The sequence below is a fragment of the Rattus rattus genome, chromosome 10, assembly GCF_011064425.1.
Source record: "Rattus rattus isolate New Zealand chromosome 10, Rrattus_CSIRO_v1, whole genome shotgun sequence".
NCBI lineage: Eukaryota > Metazoa > Chordata > Mammalia > Rodentia > Muridae > Rattus > Rattus rattus.
Window position 1 is genome coordinate 7406507 of NC_046163.1, and position 27550 is coordinate 7434056.

The 27550-nt window shown below is 50.8% G+C and overlaps 1 protein-coding gene across 1 annotated transcript in view; it reads left to right on the forward strand.

Moving 5' to 3' along the window:
• The window catches only part of Lct (lactase), a 43059-nt gene extending 19169 nt beyond the window's left edge, over window positions 1-23890 (forward strand). Inside the window, exons 6-17 of the mRNA XM_032915165.1 lie at window positions 950-1667; window positions 4332-4977; window positions 7382-8932; window positions 10440-10708; window positions 13574-13864; window positions 14611-14809; window positions 15917-16119; window positions 17874-17983; window positions 19940-20074; window positions 20900-21123; window positions 21903-22133; window positions 23344-23890. Coding sequence (XP_032771056.1) covers window positions 950-1667; window positions 4332-4977; window positions 7382-8932; window positions 10440-10708; window positions 13574-13864; window positions 14611-14809; window positions 15917-16119; window positions 17874-17983; window positions 19940-20074; window positions 20900-21123; window positions 21903-22133; window positions 23344-23561 — 4795 coding nt within the window. The 3' untranslated portion in view covers window positions 23562-23890. The remainder of the gene's footprint in view (window positions 1-949; window positions 1668-4331; window positions 4978-7381; window positions 8933-10439; window positions 10709-13573; window positions 13865-14610; window positions 14810-15916; window positions 16120-17873; window positions 17984-19939; window positions 20075-20899; window positions 21124-21902; window positions 22134-23343) is intronic.
• The last annotated feature ends 3660 nt before the right edge of the window (window positions 23891-27550 follow it).

Below are 27550 nucleotides of genomic sequence, written 5' to 3' on the forward strand. Positions count from 1 at the left end.
GTCACTGGGGGCCAGAGCCTCAGGCGGGAGTGCTCTCCGATCCCCGACATCGAGATCGAGATCGGTGCCGCCCTGATTTACACGCTCCTCAGCTGTCCCTCCACTTCCCTTCTCTTAGCTTGATTCCAGTCAGCAGCTCACGTGTGCTTTTTCTAGGTCTGTTTGTCAGGCTTGTCCTGTGAGTATACGTGGTGTAATGAGCAGACAGGTCAGGTCAGAACAGGTTCCAGACCATCCGAGAAGTCAGATGAGCTGTGCAGGGCTGTGACTTCAGGGATGAGCATCCAAGAAGCTAAAATCAGACGGGCTTCTACACAGATGACTCCAGCTGAGCTTCTGCCATTCGACCCCTGACCTTCTGGTACCTTTCCTGAGTGAAGAGCCAACATTGACATATGACTAGGGTCTCCGCCTCAGACAGGAAGTAGACAGAGAACCTGCTGAAGTATGGGGAGGTAGAGGATGGGTTTTCTTCCTGGAGAATTTTGGGTGTCACAGATGAGGAAGAGAGACCCAGTTCAACAACCAGAATGCTTGGCAGGAGACACACAGCTCGGCATGCCACATAGGAAGGGTGGATTTATCTGAAGTGCTAGGACGTGGGATGGGGGCTATCTTTGGTGTGTAGCTTAAAGCTGTGCAACTCCCCCTCCCCCATTTTTCTTCTTTCTGTCCTCCACCTCCCCTCTCCCTCCTCCTCCTCCTCCTCTTCTTCCTCCTCCCCTTCCTCCTCCCCTTCCTCCTCCCCCTCCTCCTCCTCCTCCTCCTTTCTTTAGATGAGGTTCACTATTTAACTGGAATTCACTCTGCAGACCAGTCTGGCCTCACACTCACAGAGATCTGCCTGTGTCTGCCTTCTGAGTGCTGAGACTGAAGGCATGAGCCAGCATGCTTGACCCTGTTCGACATTTGTAACTCAGTCATTAATTATGTCTCTTCAATCCCACAGCCCATCATGTTCTTTAACCGACAGCCTGGCCCTTCAGACTGAGCAGCAGCAGGAGACAGCTGTACCCTCATCCCCTGGGTCAGCCTACCAGAGAGTTTGGGCAGCCTTTGCTAACCAGTCTAAGGAGGAAAGGGATGCTTTCCTGCAAGACGTGTTTCCAGAAGGGTTCCTCTGGGGCGTATCCACAGGAGCCTTTAATGTGGAGGGAGGCTGGGCGGAAGGCGGCAGAGGGCCGAGCATCTGGGATCACTACGGTAACCTGAATGCTGCCGAGGGACAAGCCACAGCAAAGGTGGCCAGTGACAGTTACCACAAACCAGCTTCTGATGTCGCCCTCCTCCGAGGCCTCAGGGCTCAGGTGTACAAATTCTCCATCTCCTGGTCCCGCCTCTTCCCCACTGGGCAGAAGAGCACCCCTAACCCCCAAGGTGTCGCCTACTACAACAAACTGATAGACCGCCTGCTGGACTCACACATCGAGCCCATGGCTACACTGTTCCACTGGGACCTGCCTCAGGCCCTGCAGGAGCGAGGCGGCTGGCTGAACGAGAGTGTGGTGGACGCCTTCTTGGACTACGCAGCCTTCTGCTTCTCCACTTTCGGGGACCGTGTGAAACTGTGGGTGACCTTCCACGAGCCATGGGTGATAAGCTATGCAGGCTATGGTACTGGACAGCACGCACCAGCCATCTCGGACCCAGGAATGGCTTCCTTTAAGGTACTTCCTCCCATCCTGCAACTCCTGTCAATTAGGAAACACGTTCTCCGTCCTGTCCTTGGAAGAGTTCAGAGAGAGGGCGGAGAGTACGTTTGGTTAGTGTTGTCTAATGCACTTGAGGCTGATACCTAACTTACTATGGGGCTGGGGATGACCTTGAACTCCTGATCTCTTGCTTGCATTCCTGAGATCTACCACCATGCCTGATCTTTAAGCAGCAGCGGTGAGGATTAGGCCCGGGGCTTCTTTTATCATAGGCAAGCACACTACCAACTGAGCCACACCCTCAGCCCCTCTGTCAAGACTTCTTGACTCCAAAGGCAAGCTCCAGGCTTGGAGGACCTCAGTTGTAGAGCTCTGGCCGAGCATGCAGGTGGTGCTGGGTTCAGTCTCCACCTCCTTGGTGCTGGGATGGCAGTGCGTGCTGCCACGCCAAGTTTCAGACAGCCCCGGTGGACCAGGAGGGGGATAGGCTTTGTGCGTTGTGGGCAAGCACTTACCTGTGTAACTTAACCATAGCCACAGCCTTTAACCATATTCATTTGTTTATTTGCTCTGGGTTTCTGAGATAGGTCACCATTTGTAGGTCAAGCTAACCTGAAACTCACAGAAATCCTGTCTCAGCCTCTAAAGAGCTAGGCTTGCAGACCAAGCCACCCAGCCTGGTTTGTGTAAGCTTTTCTTCTTTTCTTCTCTTTTGCATCCATGAACAAATGCTGGATTTCAAGAAATAAGCACACATACAAGTAAGATATTTTCTTACAAAACGAGCTGGGCATGGCCCAAGCTTACAGCCCCAGCATCTGGGAGGTTTTGGCACGAGTGCTGTTGAGTTTAAGGCCAGCCCGGGTGGCACCATAAAACCCATATCGTCTTTCTTCCCAACTAAGGTAAATCTTCATAATATTCTTACCAAGTACACATACAAAACAGTAACAATAATAAAGTCAGATAGAAGAAACATTTAGGAGACACTGTACAGAAATGCACACACACACATGCATGCACGCACCCACGCATGCGCGCGCACACACACACACTCACTCACTCACACAAACTCACACAAACTCACTCACACACACAGGCCATATAGTGAACTTGCCCAAATGAGTGGAACTACAGAAGTCAAAATAGAGCATCATTTAGGGCCTTTTCCAGACCTGTGGACTATGATGGATTTGCTTTGCCATAAGCTTTTCTTACACTTGAGATTTTCTGAGATATTTCACTGGGCTGAGAAAGGCTTTGCTTTTCTCCTTCACTTATGTCATGGTTACTTTTCTTATTGCTTTGACAAAATACCTGTGGAAAGCACTTAAGGCTTTCTTCTGCCTCACAAGCCAAGGCACAGCCCCTCCCAAGGCAGGGGAAGCACAGCGTCGGCAGCCGGGCATGCGACATTGGCATGATGCAGCCGGGCATGTGACGTTGGCATGATTTAGCCGGGCATGTGACATGGTATGATATAGCCAGGAACATAGCATCCGCTGCCATCAGAAAGCAGAGAGAGACGGACGCTGGCGCTCAGCTCCGCTCCCATTCTCCTTTTTATTCAGTCCAGGAGCCCAGCCCATGGACCGGTGCCACCCACCCTTTGAGTAGGTTTTCCCACCTCGGTTAACCCCACTTGAAACTCCCTCAGAAACTGCCTCACAGACAGGCTCAGGTGTGTCTCCTCGGTGGTTCTGAATTCTGTCAAGCTGGCAATGTTGTCGAAAATTTTTTCTTCCCTCTTCTTTCTCTTTGTGGCCCTGTGGGTGGACTGTCCCCTACAGCTTCACGTGGTCCCCATTTCTTCGTGGTCTTGAACCTCAAGAGCAGGTAGACAAGCGCTCTATACCCTGAACCACAGCCCTCAGCAGTCACTTCCTATGGCTTCAGGGTTTACGACCTGTGTCACGGCTGCTGTGACAAGATACGGAGGCTTAAACAGCGTAAACGGTCTGTGATCAAGAACTAGCCTGCTCTCATTTCCAGTGTAGTTTGTGTTTTGTCTGTAGACAGCTTAGGTCTTCCAGGGAGGAGAGAGCATGGGGATTGGGGGCGGGGACAAAAATGGAGCATACCCACTGGTGGCTCCGTTTATACCAGTGTCATCCTGTCCTACCCAGCCACCTCCCAAGGGCCTTCCCAAACACTACGACATCGGGACTTAGGGCTTCACATGTACATATAGGGGACACAATTTAGTCCACAGTAAATGTCACAGATAACATTCTTGTCACTAGGACTGATCCTGTCCGGTACTGGGTTTTCGTATGGTCTTGCTTCTGTGGCATTTTCATAATTGGCCTTAGTTTAGTGATCCTGGGTCACTCAACGCACTGTCATCAGACCTAAGTCCACACTGCTGTTCAGCTGCGGTAGCTCTTTCCTTTGTTTGAAAGAGGGCCTCAAACCTCAAGACCAGGCTGGCCTTGAACTTGCCATAGATAAGTCTGGTCCTCCTGCCTCCACCTCCAGAGTTCTGGAGTTTCAGGCTTGCACCAGCACACCAGGTTCACTGCAGGAAAGGGAGCCCAGGGCTTTGTGACTGTGAGGCCATCTACCAACCCAGCCACACCCCAGACCCAAGGCTGCCCGTGTAATTTCAGCAGTAACTTGTGGACACTGACTTGCTAATGCCACCGTTGACATCATGTCCCCTCCTATCTCCCTCTCAAGGTGGCTCACCTGATCCTCAAGGCACATGCCAGAACTTGGCATCACTACGACCTTCACCATCGCCCACAGCAGCAGGGGCGCGTGGGCATCGTGCTCAATTCAGACTGGGCGGAGCCCCTGGATAGGAAGAGTCCTCAGGACCTTGCAGCTGCTGAGCGCTTCCTCCACTTCATGCTGGGCTGGTTCGCACAGCCCATCTTTGTAGATGGGGACTACCCCACTACCCTTCGGGCCCAGATCCAGCACATAAACCAGCAGTGTGGCCGTCCTCTGGCCCAACTCCCAGAGTTCACTGAAGCGGAGAAGCGGCTCCTGAAGGGCTCTGCGGACTTCCTGGGGCTGTCTCATTACACCTCCCGCCTCATCAGCAAGGCTGGGCGGCAGACCTGCACCGCCAGCTACGATAGCATCGGAGGCTTCTCCCAGCACGTGGACCCCGAGTGGCCCCACACTGCATCTCCCTGGATCCGAGTGGTGCCCTGGGGCATAAGGAGGCTGCTTCGGTTCGCGTCTATGCAGTACACGAAAGGCAAACTTCCAATCTTCTTGGCTGGGAATGGCATGCCAGTAGGGGAAGAAGCGGACCTCTTTGACGACTCAGTGAGAGTAAACTACTTCAACTTGTACATCAACGAGGTGCTCAAGGGTAAGAGGGATGTGGATCCCGAGGGGACTGGCTCCAGAGTTCTGTTTATTGAGACCAGAGATTGTGTTCAGATCATCAGGTTTGCTCCGAAAGAGCCTCTACCCTCTGAGCCATCTCTCCAGCCCCAGTCCAATAATATCCTAATGCACTTAGTTTATAACTAATACTTACCGAGAGCCCGCGATGAACCAGGAATCGTAAAAGACAGTAGAGGTAGTACTGAATGAATGCCATTCTTTCTAAAGGGGACTCTCAGTCCGTAGTGGGACCCAGAATGGACTGACACATAGGACAGAGCCCTAAGCCAGGGACTGCCCACAGGGCACCATTTCTTTGAGCTCCATCTCCCTTAGCTGGCTGTCCCGTCTGCATGGCACTTCCCTGCCCTGCCCTGCGGTAGAGCTGTGCACCCCACACCTTTCTTATCCAAGTGGTTTCCAGCACACAGATAGGTCATGAAACTAGAATCAGCTCATGATCCCTGTCACTCAGAGAGGCCAATGAGCAGGGCAGGAATGGAAAGTTAACAGAGAGCGGTCAATCCGAGAAGGCAGGAGTCTTCCCAGCACGGTCTTCCACATCCTTTCCAGCCACAGATTATCCGGAGAGTGGGGAGATTAGCCTCACTCACACCAGTCAGTGCCTCCATCTCCACGTGAACTTTCTCCTTAAGGACACTTGTTGATGCTTGCGTTGGCGCACGCCTTTATCCCTAGCGCTTAGAGCCAGGGCCGGAGGATCTCGAGTTCAAGGTCATCCTGGAATGCTTAGGGAGAGCCTTCTCAAAACATAGGTAGGGGATGTAGCTGTGTTGGTAGAGCGCTCTCCTAGCACTGGTACAAGGTTCCATACACTAGGCAGTGTACGCCTGTAACACGTACTCAGGGTAGAGTGCCAAGGACCAGCCTCGGCTTGGAGAGAGCTTCTGGGGAAGGGGTGTCTGGGAGTGCCGTAAACAAACGACTTGCAGTCAAACCATGGGCCCAACTTTCCGATCTGCTTTTTTTCTGAAATCTCTCTCTCTCTCTCTCTCTCTCTCTCTCTCTCTCTCTCTCTCTCTCTCTGTTCTAACTCAAGACAGTGAGACCGTTCTCCAAGCAGTTCTCTCTTACAATTCTAGAGCTCATCTGAAGATCTTAATCTTTACTTTACACAGCAATCCAGCCACTTACTTCATGTTTCCTTTTGATTATCCCATGAATCTGCATACTGTGACCCCAACCCCTTAATTCTTAGGAACAGCAAGCACATATATCCTTTTAGCACTGCAAAAAAAATTCAGAGATCTGCCTGCCTCTGTTCAGCATAGAGGATAAACTAGCTGGGTAGGACCCTGTCCTGAAATTAACATTTCTACCGTACCTGGACCTAATCTTGCTCTGTCCCAGACCAACCTTGAACTCAGGAACCTGCCTGCCTTTGTATCTTTCTGACAAGCTGGCTCATAGCGTAGCTACCTCTGCTCCTTTAGATTCGTGAAGCCCCCCATATAACTCATATTTCATCTTTATTTTGCATAGTTGAGAAATTATATATTTCTTTAAAAAAGGTTTATTTACATATATAAAATAAGTACACTGTAGCTGTCTTCAGACACACCAGAAGAGGGAATTGGATCCCATTACAGATGGGTGTGAGCCACCATGTGGTTGCTGGGATTTGAACTTGGGACCTCTGGAAGAACAGACAGTGCTCTTAACCACTGAGCCATCTCTCTAGCCCAAGCTTATATACTTTCAAACTCATGTTTTTAGAGCTCTTTCCCACAGCCTTAGGGGCCGTCATGAGGGTCCCAGTGTTTACCATTTTGCTGAGACATTAGCCACACCTGTGCCTCCAGGACTTGTGCTATCTGATTATCATGGAGTCTTAATGCTAGCACGGGTGGAGGCCCACATCCACTGTCCCTGTCCCAGGGGGCAGGAACTGTGTCACTCTGTCCTCACCAAGGTCATGCTGACCGGGCAGTGGATGAAATAGGACCAAGAGTTCAAGATTACTCTTGGCTACATAGAGTTTGAACACAGCCTGGGGCACATGATTTTTTTTTTTTTTAAGGCAATGCGGGGAGGGGTTTGGCAATCGAAGAAATGGCTCAATGGTTAGGAGCACTGTCTGAACCTGAGTTTAATTCCCAGGACCCTGATGGCAGCACACGGCCATCTGGAACTCTAGTTCCAGGGAACCTGATGCCCTCTTCTGACCCCTGCAGGCACTGCACACACGTGGTACCCAGACATATATGCAGACAAAACACCCATATGCATAAACATTTTTTAAGTTAAAAAGAGAAAACCCAGGCTAAGGGGGGATGAAGAACAATAGGTAGTTTGTGCCGGGTAAGCGTGCGCGCACACACACACACACACACACACACACACTGACTTTCATTTTCTCTTTACAGCTGTCAAGGAGGATTTGGTGGATGTCCGTTCGTACATTGCTCGTTCCCTCATTGACGGCTATGAAGGTCCCCTGGGCTACAGTCAGAGGTTTGGGCTATACCATGTCAACTTCAATGACAGCAGCAGGCCACGAACTCCCAGGAAATCTGCCTACTTCTTCACCAGTATCATTGAAAAGAATGGTTTTTCAGCCAAGAAAGTCAAAAGAAACCCACTGCCCGTGAGCGCAGACGTCACCTCCAGAGCCAGGGCCACCGACAGCCTTCCATCAGAGGTGCCCTCCAAGGCTAAAATAGTGTGGGAGAAGTTCTCCAAGCAGCCCAGGTTTGAAAGAGACTTGTTCTATCACGGCACATTCCGGGATGACTTCCTGTGGGGCGTGTCCTCTTCAGCCTATCAGATCGAAGGAGGTTGGAATGCTGATGGCAAAGGCCCCAGCATCTGGGATAACTTCACCCACACCCCAGGGAATGGTGTGAAAGACAATGCCACCGGAGACGTAGCGTGTGACAGCTATCACCAACTGGACGCCGACTTAAACATCCTTCGAACCCTGAAGGTCAAGTCCTATCGATTTTCCATCTCCTGGTCTCGAATTTTCCCAACAGGAAGAAACAGTACCATCAACAAACAAGGCGTTGATTATTACAACAGGCTGATTGACAGCTTGGTGGACAACAACATCTTCCCCATGGTGACACTGTTTCACTGGGACCTGCCCCAGGCCCTCCAGGATATTGGGGGTTGGGAGAACCCCTCTTTGATTGAGTTGTTTGACAGCTATGCAGACTTCTGCTTTAAGACCTTTGGTGACAGAGTCAAGTTCTGGATGACCTTTAACGAGCCCTGGTGTCACGTGGTGTTAGGCTACAGCTCAGGGATATTTCCCCCAAGTGTTCAGGAGCCGGGCTGGCTACCTTATAAGGTTAGCCATGCTGTCATTAAGGCACACGCTAGGGTCTACCATACTTACGATGAGAAGTACCGCTCGGAGCAGAAAGGTGTCATCTCTCTCAGCCTCAACACTCACTGGGCAGAACCCAAGGACCCAGGGCTCCAAAGGGACGTGGAAGCCGCTGACCGGATGCTGCAGTTTACCATGGGCTGGTTTGCCCACCCGATTTTTAAAAACGGGGACTATCCGGACGTCATGAAATGGACTGTGGGGAACAGGAGTGAGCTGCAGCACCTGGCCAGCTCCCGCCTGCCTAGCTTCACAGAGGAAGAGAAGAGTTACATCAGAGGCACCGCTGATGTCTTCTGCATCAACACCTACACGTCTGTGTTTGTGCAGCACAGCACTCCCAGGCTGAACCCACCCAGCTATGATGATGACATGGAGTTGAAGCTCATCGAAATGAACTCGTCGATGGGTGTGATGCACCCAGACGTTCCCTGGGGGACGAGGAGGCTGCTGAACTGGATCAAGGAGGAGTATGGCAACATTCCTATTTATATCACTGAAAATGGACAGGGGCTGGAAAACCCCACACTGGATGACACAGAAAGGATCTTCTACCACAAAACCTATATCAACGAGGCACTGAAAGGTACGTGGAGGTTCGGTTCGTCTCCCTAAACCTCCCCAACTCCCAGTCCTCCGTAAATGACGGCTCTCAATGCTTTGGCAGGTGCTTTGAAGGGCTCTCTTTGGAGCATGGGGCAGGGAAGAAAAGTGTTTGTCTTGCAAGCACAGATCAGAGTTCAATTTATAGGAAAAGGCCAGACAGAGTATCCATTCAAAATCTCTGGGCCTAGGAAGCAGAAGGGGTGCACTATTGGGGTTCACTGGACGGCCAGCCTAGTCCACTTGGTGAACTCCAGGTCAAATGAGAGGCTCTGAAAAAAAATGGGTGACACTCAAGGAATGACACCTGTGGTTGTCTTCTGGCCTACACACACACACACACACACACACACACACACACACACACAAACATGCACATACACATACACACACACACTCACACATACACAAACATACACACACACTCACACACACACACCATACACAAACATACACACACACACTCACACACACACATACACACCATACACACACACACCATACATACACATATACAAACATACACACAGACACACAAACATGCACACACACACACATACACAAACATACACACAGACACACAACATGCACACACACACATACACACACACGCACACACACACACACACACACACACACACACAAACATACACACAGACACAAACATGCACACACACACACAGCATACACACACCATACACACACATACACAAACATTTACAAACACACACACAGACACACACACACCCACACACACCCACACATACACAAACATACACACACACATACACAAATAGAAATGTAAAATTCCCACTTACAGAGCTCCGGGTGTGGTTCAGTTGGGAAGTTGCTTGCTTAGAATCCAAAGCCCTAGTTTCCAACCCACAAATGAAAACCAAAAAAGAAAGAAGAGAAAAGAAAGTTAAAGGACACCATTGGGCTGGAGAGATGGCTCAGAGGTTAAGAGCACTGACTGCTCTTCCAGAGGTCCTGAGTTCAATTCCCACCAACCACATGGTGGCTCACAACATCTGTAATGAGATCTGATGCCTTCAGCTACAGTGTGCTCATATATAATAAATAAATAAATCTTTAAAAAAGAGGACATCGGGGTTGGGGATTAGCTCAGTGGTAGAGCGCTTGCCTAGCAAACGCAAGGCCCTGGGTTCGGTCCCCAGCTCCAAAAAAAAAAAAAAAAAGGAAAAAAAGAGGACATCAATACATTCACTTGTGTGCCTAATATCTAAGGGGAGCTCAGGCCTTTGCATGTGAAGCACACCCCTTTACCTTAACAATTGCTGTAAGATCACTGAAGCTAGCAAAAGTAAACGTGACAAAGTAACCCACTGCTCTCTTGGGAAGCAAGTGACCGGGCACACATCTGTGGTTTAGGAACAAGCCTGGAGTCTAGCAGCAGCACATGACTAGGCTGCTTGAGGCTCCTGCCTCCTCTTACAAAAGTTTCCTTGCTTTCTGTGGGCTATCCCCAGCCTACAAGCTGGATGGTGTGGACCTTCGAGGGTACTCTGCCTGGACGCTGATGGACGACTTCGAGTGGCTGCGTGGCTACACCATGAGATTTGGATTGTATCACGTTGACTTTAATCATGTGAGCAGACCTCGCACAGCAAGAGCCTCAGCCAGATACTATGCAGAGGTCATTGCCAACAATGGCATGCCCCTGGCCAGGGAAGATGAGTTCCTGTATGGAGAGTTTCCCAAGGGCTTCATCTGGAGTGCGGCTTCTGCTTCGTACCAGGTGAGGACTTTGGGGCCACGGAGATCAGTTTCCCGCATCGCTGCTGGGTGGGCTCCAGGCTTCCGTCCGTCCAGCACTGGGGAGGCAAACACACAAGCCGGAGCCTCCGGCAGACCTGTGTGGGCCAGCGTGTGTTTGTAAGGGATCCAGGTGCTTCACACCCCCAAATCCAGTCAGATGGGTTTGGGTAGGGACTGGCTTGTCCCTTGTCTTGTCGCTGTGATAAAATGTCCGGCAAAGGCAGCTTCAGGCAGGAAAGGGTTAATTTTTGGTCCACAGTTTGAGGATGCTGTGATGGGAAGTGGGGTGGACCTTGGTCAGGTCGCCTCTGCAGTCAGGAACTGAGAGAGATGGATGCCACTGGAGGGTACCACTCACACTCAGAACAATTCCCCTACTTTTGTTAATTCAGTCTAGACACATCTTTCCAGATTGGCCAGGTATCTATTTTCTAGGCGTCTGTCGATCTGAAGGCCAAACAGAGCAGGTTGAGCCGTGACAAAATGTTCTGGGAAGGGTCCGCCAATCGACAGTCTCCATCTAGAGGTCTCCGCACCCCGCTCATCGAGTGGGCAGCTTGCCTAAATTGACTCCAAACTGCCTGCCCTGCTGTGACACCAGACTCCTACTGCGATCATGCAAAAGGAGGCTAATACAGAGAATGTGATGCTATTCTATTACTTTCCTCAGAAAAAGGAAAGGTAATGGCAAGGGGTGTAGTCAGGGCGGACACGCTCACCATTATTCGTGAGGCTCTGGGCTTGACCTCCAGTACCATGGGGGGGAAGCAATAGTCACTTGATGAGGAGCTCACAGTGGGTCCCCTCCCATCTACCTCTGAATCGGTTACTCTGTAGTAAAATAAACAACAAAGCAATTCATGGAAGGACGGGCTCATGCGGGCTTTGTCTAGGTGTCACTACCGCCCAGGTCAGCTAGCCTCTGGGCCACCCCACAGCACACAGTGCTGCCACCGACTGACGTTCATTAGGTAAACAGTAGCTACTCGCTCATTTGTTCTATCACTCAATTCGGGACACCCCAGGTCTCGTCCTGCTCAGTGCTCTGGCCAACGCCTTACTCTAAAGACTCACCGGGGCAAAGCTAAGATTCCGGAGGGTTCGCTTGTTATGTCTCAGGCAAACAGCGTCAGTCCCCTGTAGCAGGATTTCTCAACTTGGGTCTGATTAGCATTTTTGTTTTAATTTGTTCTGTTTAAATTTTGTGGAATTTTCTCCCTCTCTCCCTCCCTTCCCTTCTTCTTCATCACCACCACCACAACCATCGTCATCGTCGTCGTCGTCGTCGTCATCATCATCCCTCCTCCTTTTCCTGTTTTGTTGGTTTGTTTTTGAGACAGGGTCTCATACAGTTTGCTGAGCACCCCGAATTCTTGGATTCTTTACCCTTCTGCCTCCGTCTCCTCAAATGCTGGGGTCACAGGCGTGCGCCATTGTGCCTGGTTTCTGAGACGCTGGGATGGGATAGTCCGGGGGTTCATGCGAGCCAGGCGATCCTCTACTGGTTAAGCCGTACCCTAGCCATCCTCCTTTCTGGCCCCAGCTGTTTTTCACAACAGCAAACATCTGGATATTGGTGTCCTCAGGGCCCCAGAGTGTCACAGCTGGTAGTGCTCTTAGTTATCAGAACTGAGAAGCATGTGTGTGTCCACATACGGGCCTGTATCTCTCTGCCCTACGCCCTCCCACTTCACACTTATTTATTATTCATATGGGATAGGGTCTTATGTAGACCAGGCTAGCTTCAGAGTCATTCTGTAACCAAGGATGACCTTGAACTTCTCATCCTCCTGCCTCCACCTTCCACTGTGCTCACTAGCATGCAGCAACACTCGCAGTGTATGCAGTGCTGGGCATCGAGCCCAGGCCCCCCTGCTTTCCAGTCAGAGCCTCTTCTGACTTAGCCACCTCCCAGGAAAAAAATCTGACTCCATAGGGTTAATGCTAGCCCTTCCATTTTTCCATGTGTGTATCTCCTCTCTCCAGTGAAGATCGCTGCATATAATGTATACAGGCTTCTTACGTCCTCACGACAGGGTTCCTGTTGGCTGCACTCTGCCCCTCCCAGCCAGGACTGGATGTGCATTATTGAGTGACAGCACCGCCTTAGCTGTGAACAGTCACACCATAGTTGTTGAAATGTTTTAAAGTAAATTACAGAAGCGGCACCTACGTACCCAGTGAACACCATAGATAGGAATTCTCCAGTAGCTTATCAGAAGGGAGTTAGAGGGGAGGAGGAAGGCATATGACCACAGATTCTCCACAGTAGTAAGTATCCTTGCTTTCTGATTGGCTCTCTTCAGAGGTGATGGGGATATGAAATTGTTCACAGAAGATCTTTAGTGAGTACCCACCATATGCCAAACCCCACTGCCAGGATTAATTGGGAAAATAAAATGAAATATACAGTCTTGGAGTTGGAGATGGTGTATGGAGAGCAGATTCCGTTAGTAGGATACTTGGTTCCTTTGGTACACAGTTTAAAGCCAGCCTAGGCTATATGAGACTCTCCCTGTCTCTGTCTTTCTCTTTTACACACACACACCCACACAGAGAGAGAGAGAGACAGAGAGACAGAGAGACAGAGAGACAGAGAGACAGAGAGACAGAGAGAGAGCCAGAGCCAGAGCCAGAGCCAGAGCCGGGCGGGGCGGAGGGACAGAGAACATGCCCACACTCCTGCAGTGCATGGCCACTCAGGAAGGCAGCACAGCAGCAGACTGCAGTGTGCTGTGTGGAGCAGCTTTAGTGCCTGGAGGTGGGGCATGCAGAGGAGACTCCCGCAGGCGACACAGGGAGCCTGTGTTGTTCCGATGACTTAGACTGTCTCTTGTCATCTGAGGTTGAAGGCGCGTGGAGAGCAGATGGCAAAGGGCTCAGTATCTGGGACACATTTTCCCACACACCACTGAGGATCGGGAATGATGACAACGGAGACGTGGCATGTGACAGTTACCACAAGATTGCCGAGGATGTGGTGGCCCTTCAGAACCTGGGCGTGTCCCACTATCGCTTCTCCATCGCCTGGTCTAGAATCCTCCCAGACGGAACCACCAAGTTCATCAATGAAGCGGGCCTCAGTTACTATGTTCGATTCATTGATGCCCTGCTGGCTGCTGGCATCACACCACAGGTGAGGCTGTGGTCCCTGCAGGCAATGGGCCAAGCGGAGCCCACTTATACCGACAGAATGCTGGGTTCTTATTTTATTTATTGAATATATTTATTTTTAGGGTGGTGCCTCTCATATCCATTTATTTGTCAGACCGGGTCTCACTTATTTACTTATGTTTGAGACAAGATCTCATATGTCCCAGCTGGCCTCCAACTCCTTAAGGAGGTGAAGACGTCCTTGAACTTCTGATCTGTCTGCCTCTACCTCATACTTGCATTTAGGCGTGCAGTGCCATGCCAGCTATGTGGTGCTGGGATGGAGCCCAGGGCTTCATGCATGCTAAGCAAGTATGTGGATTCCTGAGTCATATTCCCAACCCCATGTCCCGTGGTTTGTGTGTGTGTGTGTGTGTGTGTGTGTGTGTGTGTGTGTGAGAACCAACAACAGTTTTATAGGACTTTGGCTTTGTCCTTTCACATGGGATTCCTGGTCTTTCCCATGTCCCTGGGAGGTAGTTCAGGCTCCCCTGCCTGCAGTGAGCCATTCCCCAGCACCAAAACAGTTTTTCAACTTTGGCTTTGAATTTGCCCATAAACTCACAAGGACAGAATTAAAGAATGAAACGTTCTCTTCCCAGTCTCAGAGGTAGTTCAGAGCTACTCGAGCCTGTCCGAGTCAGTGACCCTTGCACATTGCCAGCTTCCTGAGGAAATGTTTGATGGAACCCTGATCTGATTCTCATATTCTGATATGATTTCTCATAGGTGACCATTTATCACTGGGACCTGCCCCAGGCACTGCAAGACGTGGGGGGCTGGGAGAATGAGACAATTGTGCAGCGGTTTAAGGAGTACGCAGATGTGCTCTTCCAGAGGCTGGGGGACAAAGTGAAGTTCTGGATCACTCTGAATGAGCCCTTCGTCATTGCAGCCCATGGCTATGGCAGTGGGGTGTCTGCTCCAGGTAAAGGTCCCAGGTCCAACTTGTCAGCTCTTTGGGTCATAATTTTCTCAGCACCTTGAAAACCTGAACTCCAGATGTCATGAGAATCATGGCCAGGCTGTGAGTTAGAAACCTTGCCTCCATGGGCCAGGGAAGATGGGTCAGTTGGTAAAGTGTTTGCCATGAAAATATGGGGATCAGATTCTCTCCCCAGATCCCATGCAACAAACAAACAAACAAACAAACAAACAGCCCAGACACATTTGTAATCCCAACCCAGAGAAGGCAAAGTCAGGTGGCTCCCTGGGGCCCACTGGCCACTCAGTCTCGCTTAGTGAGGGCCACAAGTGACCCTGTCTCAGAGAAGTAGCCCGTCTTCCTATGAATGACACCCGACGCTGCCCCAGCTCCCACCTGCACTCACACATATTCTGATTTTATTTTATTTTATTTTATTTTGTTTTATTTTTTCGTAGCTGGGGACCAAACCCAGGGCCTTGCGCTTGCTAGGCAAGCGCTCTACCACTGAGCTAAATCCCCAACCCATATTCTGATATTTAAACTTGTGATGGAAGGGGAGGCGGGGGTTGGGGATTTAGCTCAGTGGAGAGCTTGCCTCAGGAAGCGCAAGGCCCTGGGTTGGGTTCCCAGCTCGAAAAAAAAAAAAAAAAAAAAAAAAAAAAGGAAGGGGAGAGACTTCTTGGATCATTGATAGACATATCTTCCCAGCTCTCAGTTGGCACTTTGATCTGAGCACTGTTCTCCTGGAGTGTGTCATTGTGGCCACCGGGTGTGTTCTCCAGTCCTGACTTCATGGTGGTCCTCTAGAGCTCAAGGACCTCAACTTCTGAGCGTACATCACGGTAGACATCCCTCTGCAGAAGGGGACATAAGCCACCAGAGATCTAGCACCTTCTGTCAGCTAGAGTGCTGCCCCTCCCCCCCAGGCAATCGCATTCCGTTCTCTAAGAACTCTCTGCTGCCTGTTCCCTGAGAAGACGCTGCAAGGCTGACTACTCTCTGCATTCAGTGGTGGGAATTGGAGTCCCAGTTCCTAGTGTCAAATCCGTCTTCCCTCTGTATGCTGAGAGGATGACGTTTCCTGCTGACAACCTTGTGTGTTTTCAGGAATCTCCTTCAGGCCTGGCACAGCTCCATACATTGCTGGACACAACCTAATAAAGGCCCACGCTGAGGCCTGGCATCTCTACAATGACGTATACCGCGCCCGCCAAGGAGGCACCATCTCCATCACGATCAGCAGTGACTGGGCTGAGCCCAGGGATCCCACCAACCAGGCGGACGTGGAGGCAGCCAGGAGATACGTACAGGTCTGTCTTCTCTCCCCCGTGTTTACAGAAGTAGATGGAGATCAGAACCGACGGTTTTGAATCTAGACTCAGTTTTGCTCTTACTTGAGGTTTCAGGCTCGAGGGGAAATGCTTAACTTTCCTGATCCTCACGCTCTTCATCTGTGTGAAATCTTTCCTGTTCACCCAGAGGTGTGCTGGGCAAACGGCATGAGTTATAAGAGACCGCGAGATTTTTTAAAAGATGTATTTTATTTTCATGTGTATGCATGTGTGTCTGTGTGTGGGCATGTGCGTGCGAGTGCAAAAGCCTGTGGAGTCCAGAAAAGGGCATCAGATATCCAGGAAGTGGTTGTGAGCCACCCGGTCAGGCTGCTAAGAGCCAAGCAGGTCCTCTGGAGAGCAGCGAGTTCTCTTCTCCTCCCAGGAGCTGATTTTAAGGCTTAAAAACTCGTTTGTGGGTTGGCGGGATGGCTTGGTGGGCAGTTACTTGCCAATGTTAGCCTGGTGCCTTGAATTCTGTCCTCAGAACTCACGTAGAGTGGAAGGGAAGACACCCCACAGGGCTATCTTCTGGTTTCCATATGTGCACCGTGGTATGCACCCTCATTCTGCCATGCACACACACGCACACACAAACACACTGAGGCATGCACACACATGCATATACACTGAGGCATGCACACACACATGCACACACTGAGGCATGCACACACATGCATATACACTGAGGCATGCACACACACATGCACACTGAAGCATACATACACACACACACACTGAGGCATGCACACACATGCATATACACTGAGGCATGCACACACACATGCACACACTGAGGCATGCACACACATGCATATACACTGAGGCATGCACACACACATGCACACACAGGCACACACTGAAGCACACACACACACTCTGAAGCATACACACACACACACACACACTGAAGCATACACACACATACACTGAAGCATACACACACACACACACACACACTGAAGCACACACACACACACACACACACTGGAAGCACACACACATACACACACACACACACACACACACACTGGAAGCACACACACACACGCACACTGAAGCACACACACACACACACGCACACTGAAGCATACATACACACACACTGCGGCATGCACACACACAGGCATGCACACACACACTCTGAAGCATACACACACACAGACACACACACACACACACACACAGAAGCACACACACACACTACTATTGCCACTCCTAATGATGTTAAAACCCTGTTAGCACAGGGCCAGGCTGTAACTTGTACTCGCTCAGCATGCATGAAGCCTGGCTCTGTCCTCAGCACTGCGTTAGACGGGCGGTGCTGGTGTATGTCTGTAATGTAGCACCTTGGAGACTGAAGCAGGAGGGCTGTGAGCTTTAAGGTCATCCTTGGCTATAATGCGAGTGCTTCAATGAGACCTGTACAGTAGGCAATAGAGCCCCGCTGAACCCATCACTCCGGGTGCCGGAATCCCTTGATTTCTGAGAAACTCTTTAGTGTCCCTGATTTTCTAGTTCTCAAGACAAGGGATGCACACTCCCCCTGGAAATCAATTCTACAGTAAATCAATATTGACATGGAGCACCCATGCTCAATGAAGGGCTGCTGGCAGGAGGGAGAGGATGGCCGTCCTGGTACAGCCTCCTAGGATAGCCAGTGCCTGTGAAAGGTGAGAGACCGCTCTCCATATCAGCTTCAACAAACATTTACCACCCCCTTCCCCTCACAGTTTATGGGGGGCTGGTTTGCTAACCCCATCTTCAAAAACGGAGATTACCCGGAGGTGATGAAGACACGGATCCGCGACAGAAGCCTGGCGGCAGGCTTCAACAAGTCCCGGTAAGTGCTGGGCCCACAGCAGTGCGTGTGGTGTGGGGCAGTGCCAGGCTGGGGCCACGCCCACAGCTCTGTCTTTGCTAAGACAGCGTGGGCAGACACCATGTGAGACTCAGTCCTTCGTATCTGACGACACTGCCTCCGTGGAGCCGTCCGTCACCTCTGACTGACTGTCTTCCTACCTCCTGTTCCGTGCACAGATCCTGGAGGGGAGGAGGGGCTCGATGAGGCATTTAGGATTTAGTGCTCCTAGGTCTCCCGGTCTCTGCTCTCTGTCCGGTTGGGTTCATGTGTTAGTTCCCATCTACTGCAGGAAGATGCATTTTTGATGAGAGTTGAGTCTCTGATCTATGGGTAGTTTTCGTTTATTTTTGAGAGAAAACACAAAGTTGGCTGAGTAGGGAGATAGGGGATGGGGTAGAGCTGGGGAAGAGGAAAACATAATCAAAACATTTTGTATGAAAAAAATTTAATTAAAAAGAAAATCAGCTCAGGGACAAACGATCTCTGTTCTTGTTCTCCAGAGCAGTACAGACTCTGTCCCAAGAGCACCCACTTCTAAGCAACCCTGTTCCCTCACTCCAAGGACAAATCCCCTGTTTACCCGACTCTCCGGGCACATGCTGTTTGCCATTCAGCCAGCAGATGGCAGTGGTTCATAACAACACCACTTCTTCCGGGCTCTACTCACTCCTGTCAGGATCAGCTCCCAGTCCTGGATCCCACAACTGCTAAAGATAAGAGTAAAGGCCAGGGCAAGCGTGCTTAGCCCCACGGTGATGCTCAGAACAGGGCTGCCCGCCGCCAACCGTCCAGGTGTAAGAACCATCCGGTTGCCATTAGGTATAGCATATGGAAACGCACAAAAAGATGGCCCCCGGCTTTGTGGGGACAGAGTCACCAGCTCTCCCTAGCTCCTGTGGCCAGGGGAAGAAGAAAAGGACTCAGCAAGTATGTGTGTCTAACGGCCTGTGAGGCTTTCCCCCAATCTTAATCTCTCCCGCCCTGGAATATTTACAACTGTGGTTCTTACCGTGTAGCACACATCTGGCCCGGACAGGACAGGTCCTCGGGTGAGGCTAGGCCAGTGTCTGATGTGCAGGCTGCGAGGGGGCATTTTGGTTCCTGCACACGGCTTTGCTGAGCTGCTGCACCTCTAGGTCAGAACCCAGTAGGGTCCGTAGGCGGAGTCTGGCCCCTCCAGTGGCGACAGAGCAGCTGGCGTAGTGAGATGACATGGAGCCCTACTCCTCAGTTTCCTCAGTAGAAGGAAAACTCCAAAGGAACATGGGAGGCCGGCCCTGGGTGGAGCTGGGCCTTCATAGCAACAGAGTCCCTGTGTCTCAGGGTTGGGGTGCAGAGTGCATGCAGCACAGAGCTGAGACTGACCCTGCTGCGGGTAGGCCCAGGGCCTTGTGAGGGAGATCTGGGAGCCAGGCAGGCCTTGGCCTTGAGGGCACCAGATGAGTATTATGGACTCCAGAGGGAGACGCAAGGGTGGGGAACATGAGCCCAGCGACAGAATGAGCACAGAGAAGTCCACACATCCAACACGGAGTTCTCAGAGCTCTCCCGTTAGTGAGGACAGACATCAGGTGACTGAATACAGCAAGTGAAAGTGCAGGGACTCCCCAAGGGTGAGCTGGGAGGACTCAAACGACAGAAGACTACTTAAGAGCACGAAGGAATCATCCAAGGTGATCGAGATGTGCTGGTGCTTTCCACATCTACCATAACCGGTGAAAATCCAAATGGTGTGAAAGAGGGGGCCGGGGGCGGGGACTTACACAGTGAGGCCGTGGGCAGAGAGGCTCTTTGGGGGGAAGGGAAGCGGCACACAGAAGGCTTCTCTCTCAGGGAACTCTCTACTCATAGCTAAGCACCCGGAGTTCTGAGTGCTCCCTGCCTGTCCAGATTCTCTCCTCGAAGTGGGATTCTTCCTGACGTTTCTTCCCCTAGGCTCCCTGAGTTTACGGAGAGTGAGAAGAGTAGGATCAAGGGCACCTTTGACTTTTTCGGGTTCAACCACTACACCACTGTCCTAGCTTACAACCTCAACTACCCGGCTGCCATCTCCTCCTTTGATGCAGACAGGTAAGGTGGTCAACAGGGCCCGTGAGGCAGAAAGTGTTCCGTGCCCGTCTGTGCTCAGGTCTGTTTGGCCTCAGAACATATGTCATGGTCTCTACCCCAGGGTGTGCTTGATGGTTGCATCCAGCGATGGCCACACAACGCTGCCATTTCTGGGCCGCTTTCCCTAACACATGTCCCTATCACATGTCCCTAACACATGTCCCTAACACATGTCCCTAACGCATGTCCCTAACACATGTCCCTAACACATGTCCCTAACACATGTCCTTGGCTTCTTTCGTCAGCACAGAAGCCAAACCATTATTTATGTGCACACGGTCACCTGGGAAACAAGAATAAGAAATTCTTGCACGAGCCCAACAGTAGTGGCACACATCTTTAATCCCAGCACTTTAATCCCAGAGGCAGAGGCAGGGGGATCTCTGTGAGTTTGAGGCCAGCCTGGTCTACAGTGAGTTCCAGGACAGCCAGGGCTACACAGAGAAACCCTGTCTCAAACATTAAAAAAAAATCGAGACTGTTGTTGTTGTTATTAGAATTGCGATCTATTTATAACAGCAAAAGTTATTGTACCTTTTGTGTGTGAGAGCTGGGTATGTGCGGGGCTTCCTCTGTCTGCCTCCCCAGCACCAGAAGTACAGACAGGTACTGCTACGCCCCTTCCTGTTATAGCTCATGCTTACAAGACCCATTCTCTGAAGGCAGAAGACAGGACGTGCAGAGCTGGTCCGTGACTGTGAAGTGTGTTCTGTGGGAAGGGTAGGTTCCATAAGCGAGACCTGGAGCTCACAAACAGGAGCTGACGTTTACCTTGTACACTTGCAGGGGCGTTGCTTCCATTGCAGACAGCTCTTGGCCAGTCTCTGGCTCCTTCTGGCTGAAGGTGACCCCTTTTGGCTTCCGGAGGATCTTGAACTGGCTGAAGGAGGAGTACAATAATCCTCCAATTTATGTCACCGAGAATGGTGTCTCCAGACGAGGAGAACCGGAACTCAACGACACCGACAGGATCTACTACCTGCGCAGCTACATTAACGAAGCCCTCAAGGGTAAGAGTCCTGGCTTCCACCCTGCCTGGCCCAAATGAGCCCCTGGCTGCTGGAGCACCACAACGTCCGGAAGAGGACAGTCCGGCAGCCCAAGGGCCTCTGCTCTTGAAGCATTTGTTTGAGGCTAGAATCTCAGGTCTTTTTCCTTCCTAGAAAGGAACACCCGTTGCCTGAACTGGCTACCCCTGGGTGTCCGATTGAGTCCTCTGGAACCTTTAGGTTCTCTTGCTTCTTGGCATCTCTGCAGCAGGCCGAGGGCAGCCTGGGCTTTTTGTTTCCAAGGCCGCAGGCTCGGGAGAGCGCTCAGCTGGTAAAGTGCTCATCGCACACCCATGAGACGTGAATTCAATTCCAAAACCATGGCGGATCGTCTCTGGGCCCCACATGCACCCACACAGCACTCACACGAACACATGGCTGCACACTGTGTGTGTGATACGTATGTAGTCCCTCGGTTCTACTGCAGCCAAGGGAATGGCCAGGGGCCCTATTACAGCTCAGATCTTTTGCTTCTGGAAGCTCCTGCCTCTCTGTGGGGAAGAGTTTTTCAGGGCCCTGACTCAGTCGCCTTAGCTACAGAAGAATGCAGTAGGGTTGTTCCACTCAGAACTGAGCCTTTCTAGAAAGATACCAGTGGCCCTGCAGTCCACTGTAGAGGACCTGCTAAGACACAGGGTGGGCTCTCAGAGCTGAACTCACACTCTACTGTTCGGGCAGTGGGGACAGCCATGAGGTGTCCTGCTGTGAAGAACACTTACACCAGGCCTGTGTTTGAGCAGCTGTACAGGACAAGGTGGACCTTCGAGGCTACACGGTATGGAGCGTCATGGACAACTTTGAATGGGCCACAGGCTTCGCAGAGAGGTTCGGTGTGCACTTTGTGAATCGCTCTGACCCGTCTTTGCCAAGGATCCCCAAGGCATCAGCCAAGTTCTATGCCACCGTCGTCCGCTGCAATGGCTTTCCCGACCCTGCACAAGGACCTCATCCTTGTCTCCAGCAACCAGAAGGTGAGGTGGTTCTGGGAGGGACCAGCTATTGGGGCAAGGGCAAGAGGGAACTTTTCCCACCCACCTCCTAGTTCAGACGTTCGCCCACACTTTTGACCCCTTCACTCATTAGCAGGCGCTCCAGGGCTTGGGCTGCTACGGGACTCAGAGCTGATGTTGCCTGCAGAGAGTAGGGTCCTGCTGTAGGACCGAGCGGATCTGGATTCTTCCAGCCCTGACCCCTGAACCACCAGGGCATCCTCCTTGAGGACAGATGCTTCCAGGCAGTTACTAGGTCAAGTTAGAGGACTGTGAAAGCATTGAGGCCAATACTCACTGGGTGACTAAAAATATAAATGACTATGAAAACCAGAGACCATTGTCCAAGTCAGGCTGTGCTTCAGATGCCCGAAATGATGCTTAAAACAGGGCTGTGGCCGTGGCTGTGGCTGTGGCTGTGGCTGTCTCAGTTGCTGGGGAGCTCATCCAGTGTGCACGAGGTGATACCTAGCACCATACAAACGGGGTACGACAGCACACCCCTTAATCTTTTTTTAGTTGGATTTTTTTTATTTACATTTCAAATGTTATTCCCTTTCCCAGTTTTCTGGACATAAGTCCCCTCCCCTTCTTCTATAAGGGTGTTCCCCTCCCCATCCGTCCCCCCTTCCTGCCCCCCCCACATTCCCTACACTGGGGGGTCCAGCCTTGGCAGGACCAGGGCTTCTCCTCCCACTGATGCCCAACAAGGCCACCCTCTGCTACCTATGTGACTGGAGCCATGGGTCAGTCCATGTGTGCTCTTTGACACCCCTGTAATCTTAGCACTTAGGAGGGAGAGGCAGTAGAATTTGAAGTTCAAAGTCGTCCATGGCTACCTACCTACTTAGAGGCGGCCCAGGAGAAAAAAATGGCTCAGTAGGTAAAAGCACTGTGGCATGAGTTCAATACCAGGAACCCAAAATAGAATTCCTGAAAGTGGTCTTCTGACCCTACAGGAGCATCATGGTATGCACATACACATTATAAAACCAAATTAAAAACCAAAACAATTATAAAACAGCAGAGCAGTGAAGGGGACCCAGGCCCACACCACAGCCGTGAGCTTGCTTGTCCTGCGCATGTTTGGGGTGCACTGTGCAGCCTCTGGACCGCAGCAGTCAGCAGGATTTTTCCGAGCCCACTGGTGGCTGACAGTGCCAGAGCCTGAGCCTCCGTTGCCTTTTCCTAGACGCTGCACCCACGGCCAGTCCCGTGCAGTCGGAAGTGCCCTTCCTGGGGCTGATGCTGGGCATCGCAGAAGCACAGACGGCGCTGTACGTGCTCTTCGCTCTGCTGCTGCTTGGAGCCTGCAGCCTGGCATTTCTGACCTATAAATACTGCAGGCGCTCCAAGCAAGGGAACGCGCAGCCAAGCCAGCACCAGCTGAGTCCAGTTTCCTCCTTCTGAAAGTTGTACAGAGCGGCCTGATTTCTTTAAGTAGCCATGCTAGCACCAGACCCCTCCCTGCCTGCAGCAAGCGTCTTCCTCGTTCCTCGTGGCTTTATGCACTGTTCGAGGTAATTTCTGTTGGTATCAGGAATTGCCCCTAGCAGTGACACCTTTTGGCTACTGTTGCCATGGCAATGGCCAAACATTCCCAGAAGACCTTTTGGATCAATTCGCACCTCCACCTGGGAATAAAAGGCAGATTCCCTGCCCCCTAGGTCTGTTTTTCTCTTCTTTCTGTCACCCCTTTCCTTTGTCTCCTTCCCCCATTAAAATCTCCCCACGTGGAACCGTGTTGGTGTTCGTTTGGTGTGCTCTTTCCCCACGGGTGTGGCCGATATTCTGATATTATTAACATCCCACTTTCTTGGGATGAAAAAGCCAATTGGTGGCCTGTACAATTTCCATCTTGAGGCTTTTCAAGTTTCCAATTGTAATGAATTCATCTTCAGTACTGGGAGTTTTTCTGCAGTCTCTGAGAAGCCTGCAAGAACCCTGTAGAAACGTAGACGCTGAACTGCTAGAGGTTCTGGGTACTCGTTTCAGTGTTTCATGGTAGACTCGTGTGTTCAGCGCCTCATGGGCTCCTTCTTGGGATGAGTACCCAAAAGCCGGGGAGTAGGAATGTCCAGGTTCTTTTAACAATTTTATGGTAAATATAATCCCTGTATTGGCACCTGATTGAAACATTCTAAGACCCCAAGTATGTCCACATGTCCAATCCTGGTTTCAAACCGTGGAGGTAAATTTAATATTTAGGGGGATGCACCATCCCCTTGTTTTAGAATTAGAGCCTCCACAGTGGGAATCTGGGACATGCATATTAGCAGGACGGGAGGTATTATAAGTCAAAGAGTGCAGTGTATTAGGTGATAAAATTCTTTTTTTCTTCTTCTTCTTCTTCTCTTTTCTTTTTTTTCAGAGCTGGGGACTGAACCCAGGGCCTTGCGCTTGCTAGGCAAGCGCTCTACCACTGAGCTAAATCCCCAACCCCAGGTGATAAAATTCTTAAGAACAGGGGAAAGGGGCTGGGCAAGAAAGCTAGGGGTTGGCTCGTTGAGAGCTGGTGGAACAACCAGATCAGGTGACAAGTAGCATTCAGTCACACAGCTAAATGAGGAAGCTTTCTTGGGATGAAAAAGCCAGTGCAAAAATAAGTGCAAGCTTTGTGCCTGTGAAACAGAAAGGCGAGCAGAGGGGCAGCCAGAGTCTGTTACCGGCTGTCTCTCTGGACTTAGATTCTCCTTAAGAGTACCTCCCTTCAGTGTCAGCTCGGTGGCTCTGCTCTCAAGAGACCCAGCCTCTGAAGGACACTAGGCTTCCAGTAAGAACTAATAACAAAAGGGTGGAGAGATGGTTAGGATCTGGGTGCTAGATGCCAAGTGGCTGACAAAAGAATTGTATGGCTCGTCTGCTTTAGGGGGGAAGTTTCTTCCAGGCTGTCAGACACTCCTGGCGACCTTGAGTCAAGAGATCAGGAGAAAATAGCATCTGAGTATTGAAGGAGGGTGTGATCCGACTGAAGCCTCGGGTATCAGAGAGTTAGCTATAGTCAGAGATAACTGGCTATAAGGACTCTTTCCGCTGCCATTCCTGAGGTAAGAGTCCACGGTTAAACAGGGCTTCCTGCCTCTTACATCCAATAAAGAGATTGCTAACACTGGAGTACTGACCTTTTTTTTTTTTTTTTTTTTTGGTTCTTTTTTTTTGGAGCTGGGGACCGAATCAGGGCCTTGCGCTTCCTAGGCAAGCGCTCTACCACTGAGCTAAATCCCCAACCCCTCCCAGGACTTCAGTAGCAGTCCTTTACCAAGCCGTCTCACTGGGTCAGAGGGCCATGGAGAAGAAAACATTGACCCTGACCTTGGCCACAGCCTCCAGTGGAGTAAGCTGAAGAGCCCGTGCCAAGACTTTCTCCTCTCATCATCCTAGGGTAAGGCCGGTTCTGTCTGGCAAAACAAAGTTCCTCAGAGTCTGCTGCAGACTTTCTGAAACTACTTTAGGGGCTTCCCTGCCCCCCAACCTGGGGCATTTTGACCACAGGGGCAGGAACTGACTGTTGCGGGGATAGGATCAGAGGCATTCTCCATGTCAGTGATGACTAACGGGGAAGGTGGCTTAATGCTGGAGACCGACTCCTCTCCTGGAATAGGGCCAGCAGAGAAGGCAGGCTCCCTGGCAGAAAACAATTTCTCGAAAGCAAATTATTTCCAAGTTGAGCACCAAGAGGACCAAATAAAACTCTTTGACAAACAAAACAAACTGTTCCATGGTTTTAAACACAGTCGTCAGTCCAAGTCCAAAAACGAAACAAAAGCCAAAAAGACACTAGACAAACAAGACCAAGACAAGGTGTCCCATAAGTGATTTCCACAGATGCCTGATACCTTCAGTACCTGGCCCAAACTGCAGCTTAACCTTAGCTGCTTCCGGGATGAGGAGGACTATCTGATCCCACCTCCCAACGGGATTCTAGAGTGTCCTCTAGATTCCTTTCTCCTCCTAGAATATCCTCTAGGGCCTGTGACCTGTGACAACTAGCATGTCTGCCTGTCACTGCCGTAAGCCCCTCACAGGACCCACAGCAACCACCAAGGGGACTCTAACCCCTCTCCAGGGGGGACTCAAACCCTTCAGACAGCAGATGCAGACAACACAAGACAACATGAAACAAAGACAAGACAACATGACACAGAGACAAAACAGAAAGTAACACAGAACACAAAACACAGATTTGCTCAAGCTTACGTCCGATATCCTCGCCAATTGTGGTCTGAGGGGAGTGCAGTTCCTGGCAGGTGCACCAAAATGTTTCAAGACCCCATAGTGGCCTTAACTCAGGAGCGCCACCCACAGAGCACAGATTGACAAAGTGACCGCTGCAATAGCATGAGGGTATAAGGTTTTTAATCCACGTATGTAGGGTTGCTCATCCATGCAGAGAAAGGCAAACTTGAACCCAAAAAGCACACAACTTTTATCCATTACAGAGGGCAGACTGGAGCAACAGGGTTAGCTGATCCATTAAACAATCACTAACTCGGCACTGTTTCTTGTATCAATTGTTCCCTCCTGGGGGAACTATGGACAAATATTCCTCCAAAATCTAAGAATTTTTAAAAAAAATTTTTTTAACCCTATTCTTTGCGTCCTGAGTGACTCCCTGAGTCCTGTCACAAAAGGTGACTGTAGAATGCTTGTCCCATCACTCACCACTGAGATCTGCATCCTCTGGGGAGAAACACACACCAAGCCTCTGAAGCAAGGTCGGGCAGTCCATGGTTGCCAGAAGCGGGGAGCAAAGGCTCCGAGGGGGAGCAAAGGCTCCGACAAACAAGGAAGACAGGCCTGTCTATTCATGGGACACAACGTTCTCCTCCAGGAGACCTCCAAACAGCCGCACGCTGGGCGCCATTTGTAAGCGATGGTGCTGGGTGGTACCTGGAAGAGAATGGGGGACAAGGGACACGAAGAAGGACGCCAAGACAAGAGTCTGATCAAGGCGACAATTTTATTTTTCCCCAAGGCTGATTTTATACCATAACATGGGTAACAGAGGGAGGGGGGAAGTGTGAAACATTTACGCAGGCCAAGGACACAGTATTCGTGTGGTCAGGGAGTAGGCTGATGTTGACAGGTTGTCAGAAAGGCCACAGGTTTGTCATATCTATTACTCAGCAGGATGTTGGTTTCTCAGAAAGGTCACAGGTCATCACTTTGGGCATCCTGACGTCAGATGTATTTCTCAGCAAGGTCAGAACTTTATCATATCATTATTCATCCTGACCACCAGGTTTGTATTAGTCTTCTGCAGCTGGCTGGGGATTTTCCATGAACCCAGTCATACTTAATTCTAACCATAATAATAACATCAACAATGGAGGGCTTCAAGGGCATCGCTCCCAACACTCGGGAGCATGGGCTTCCTTTGGTAAGAACCTGCCCCTGCC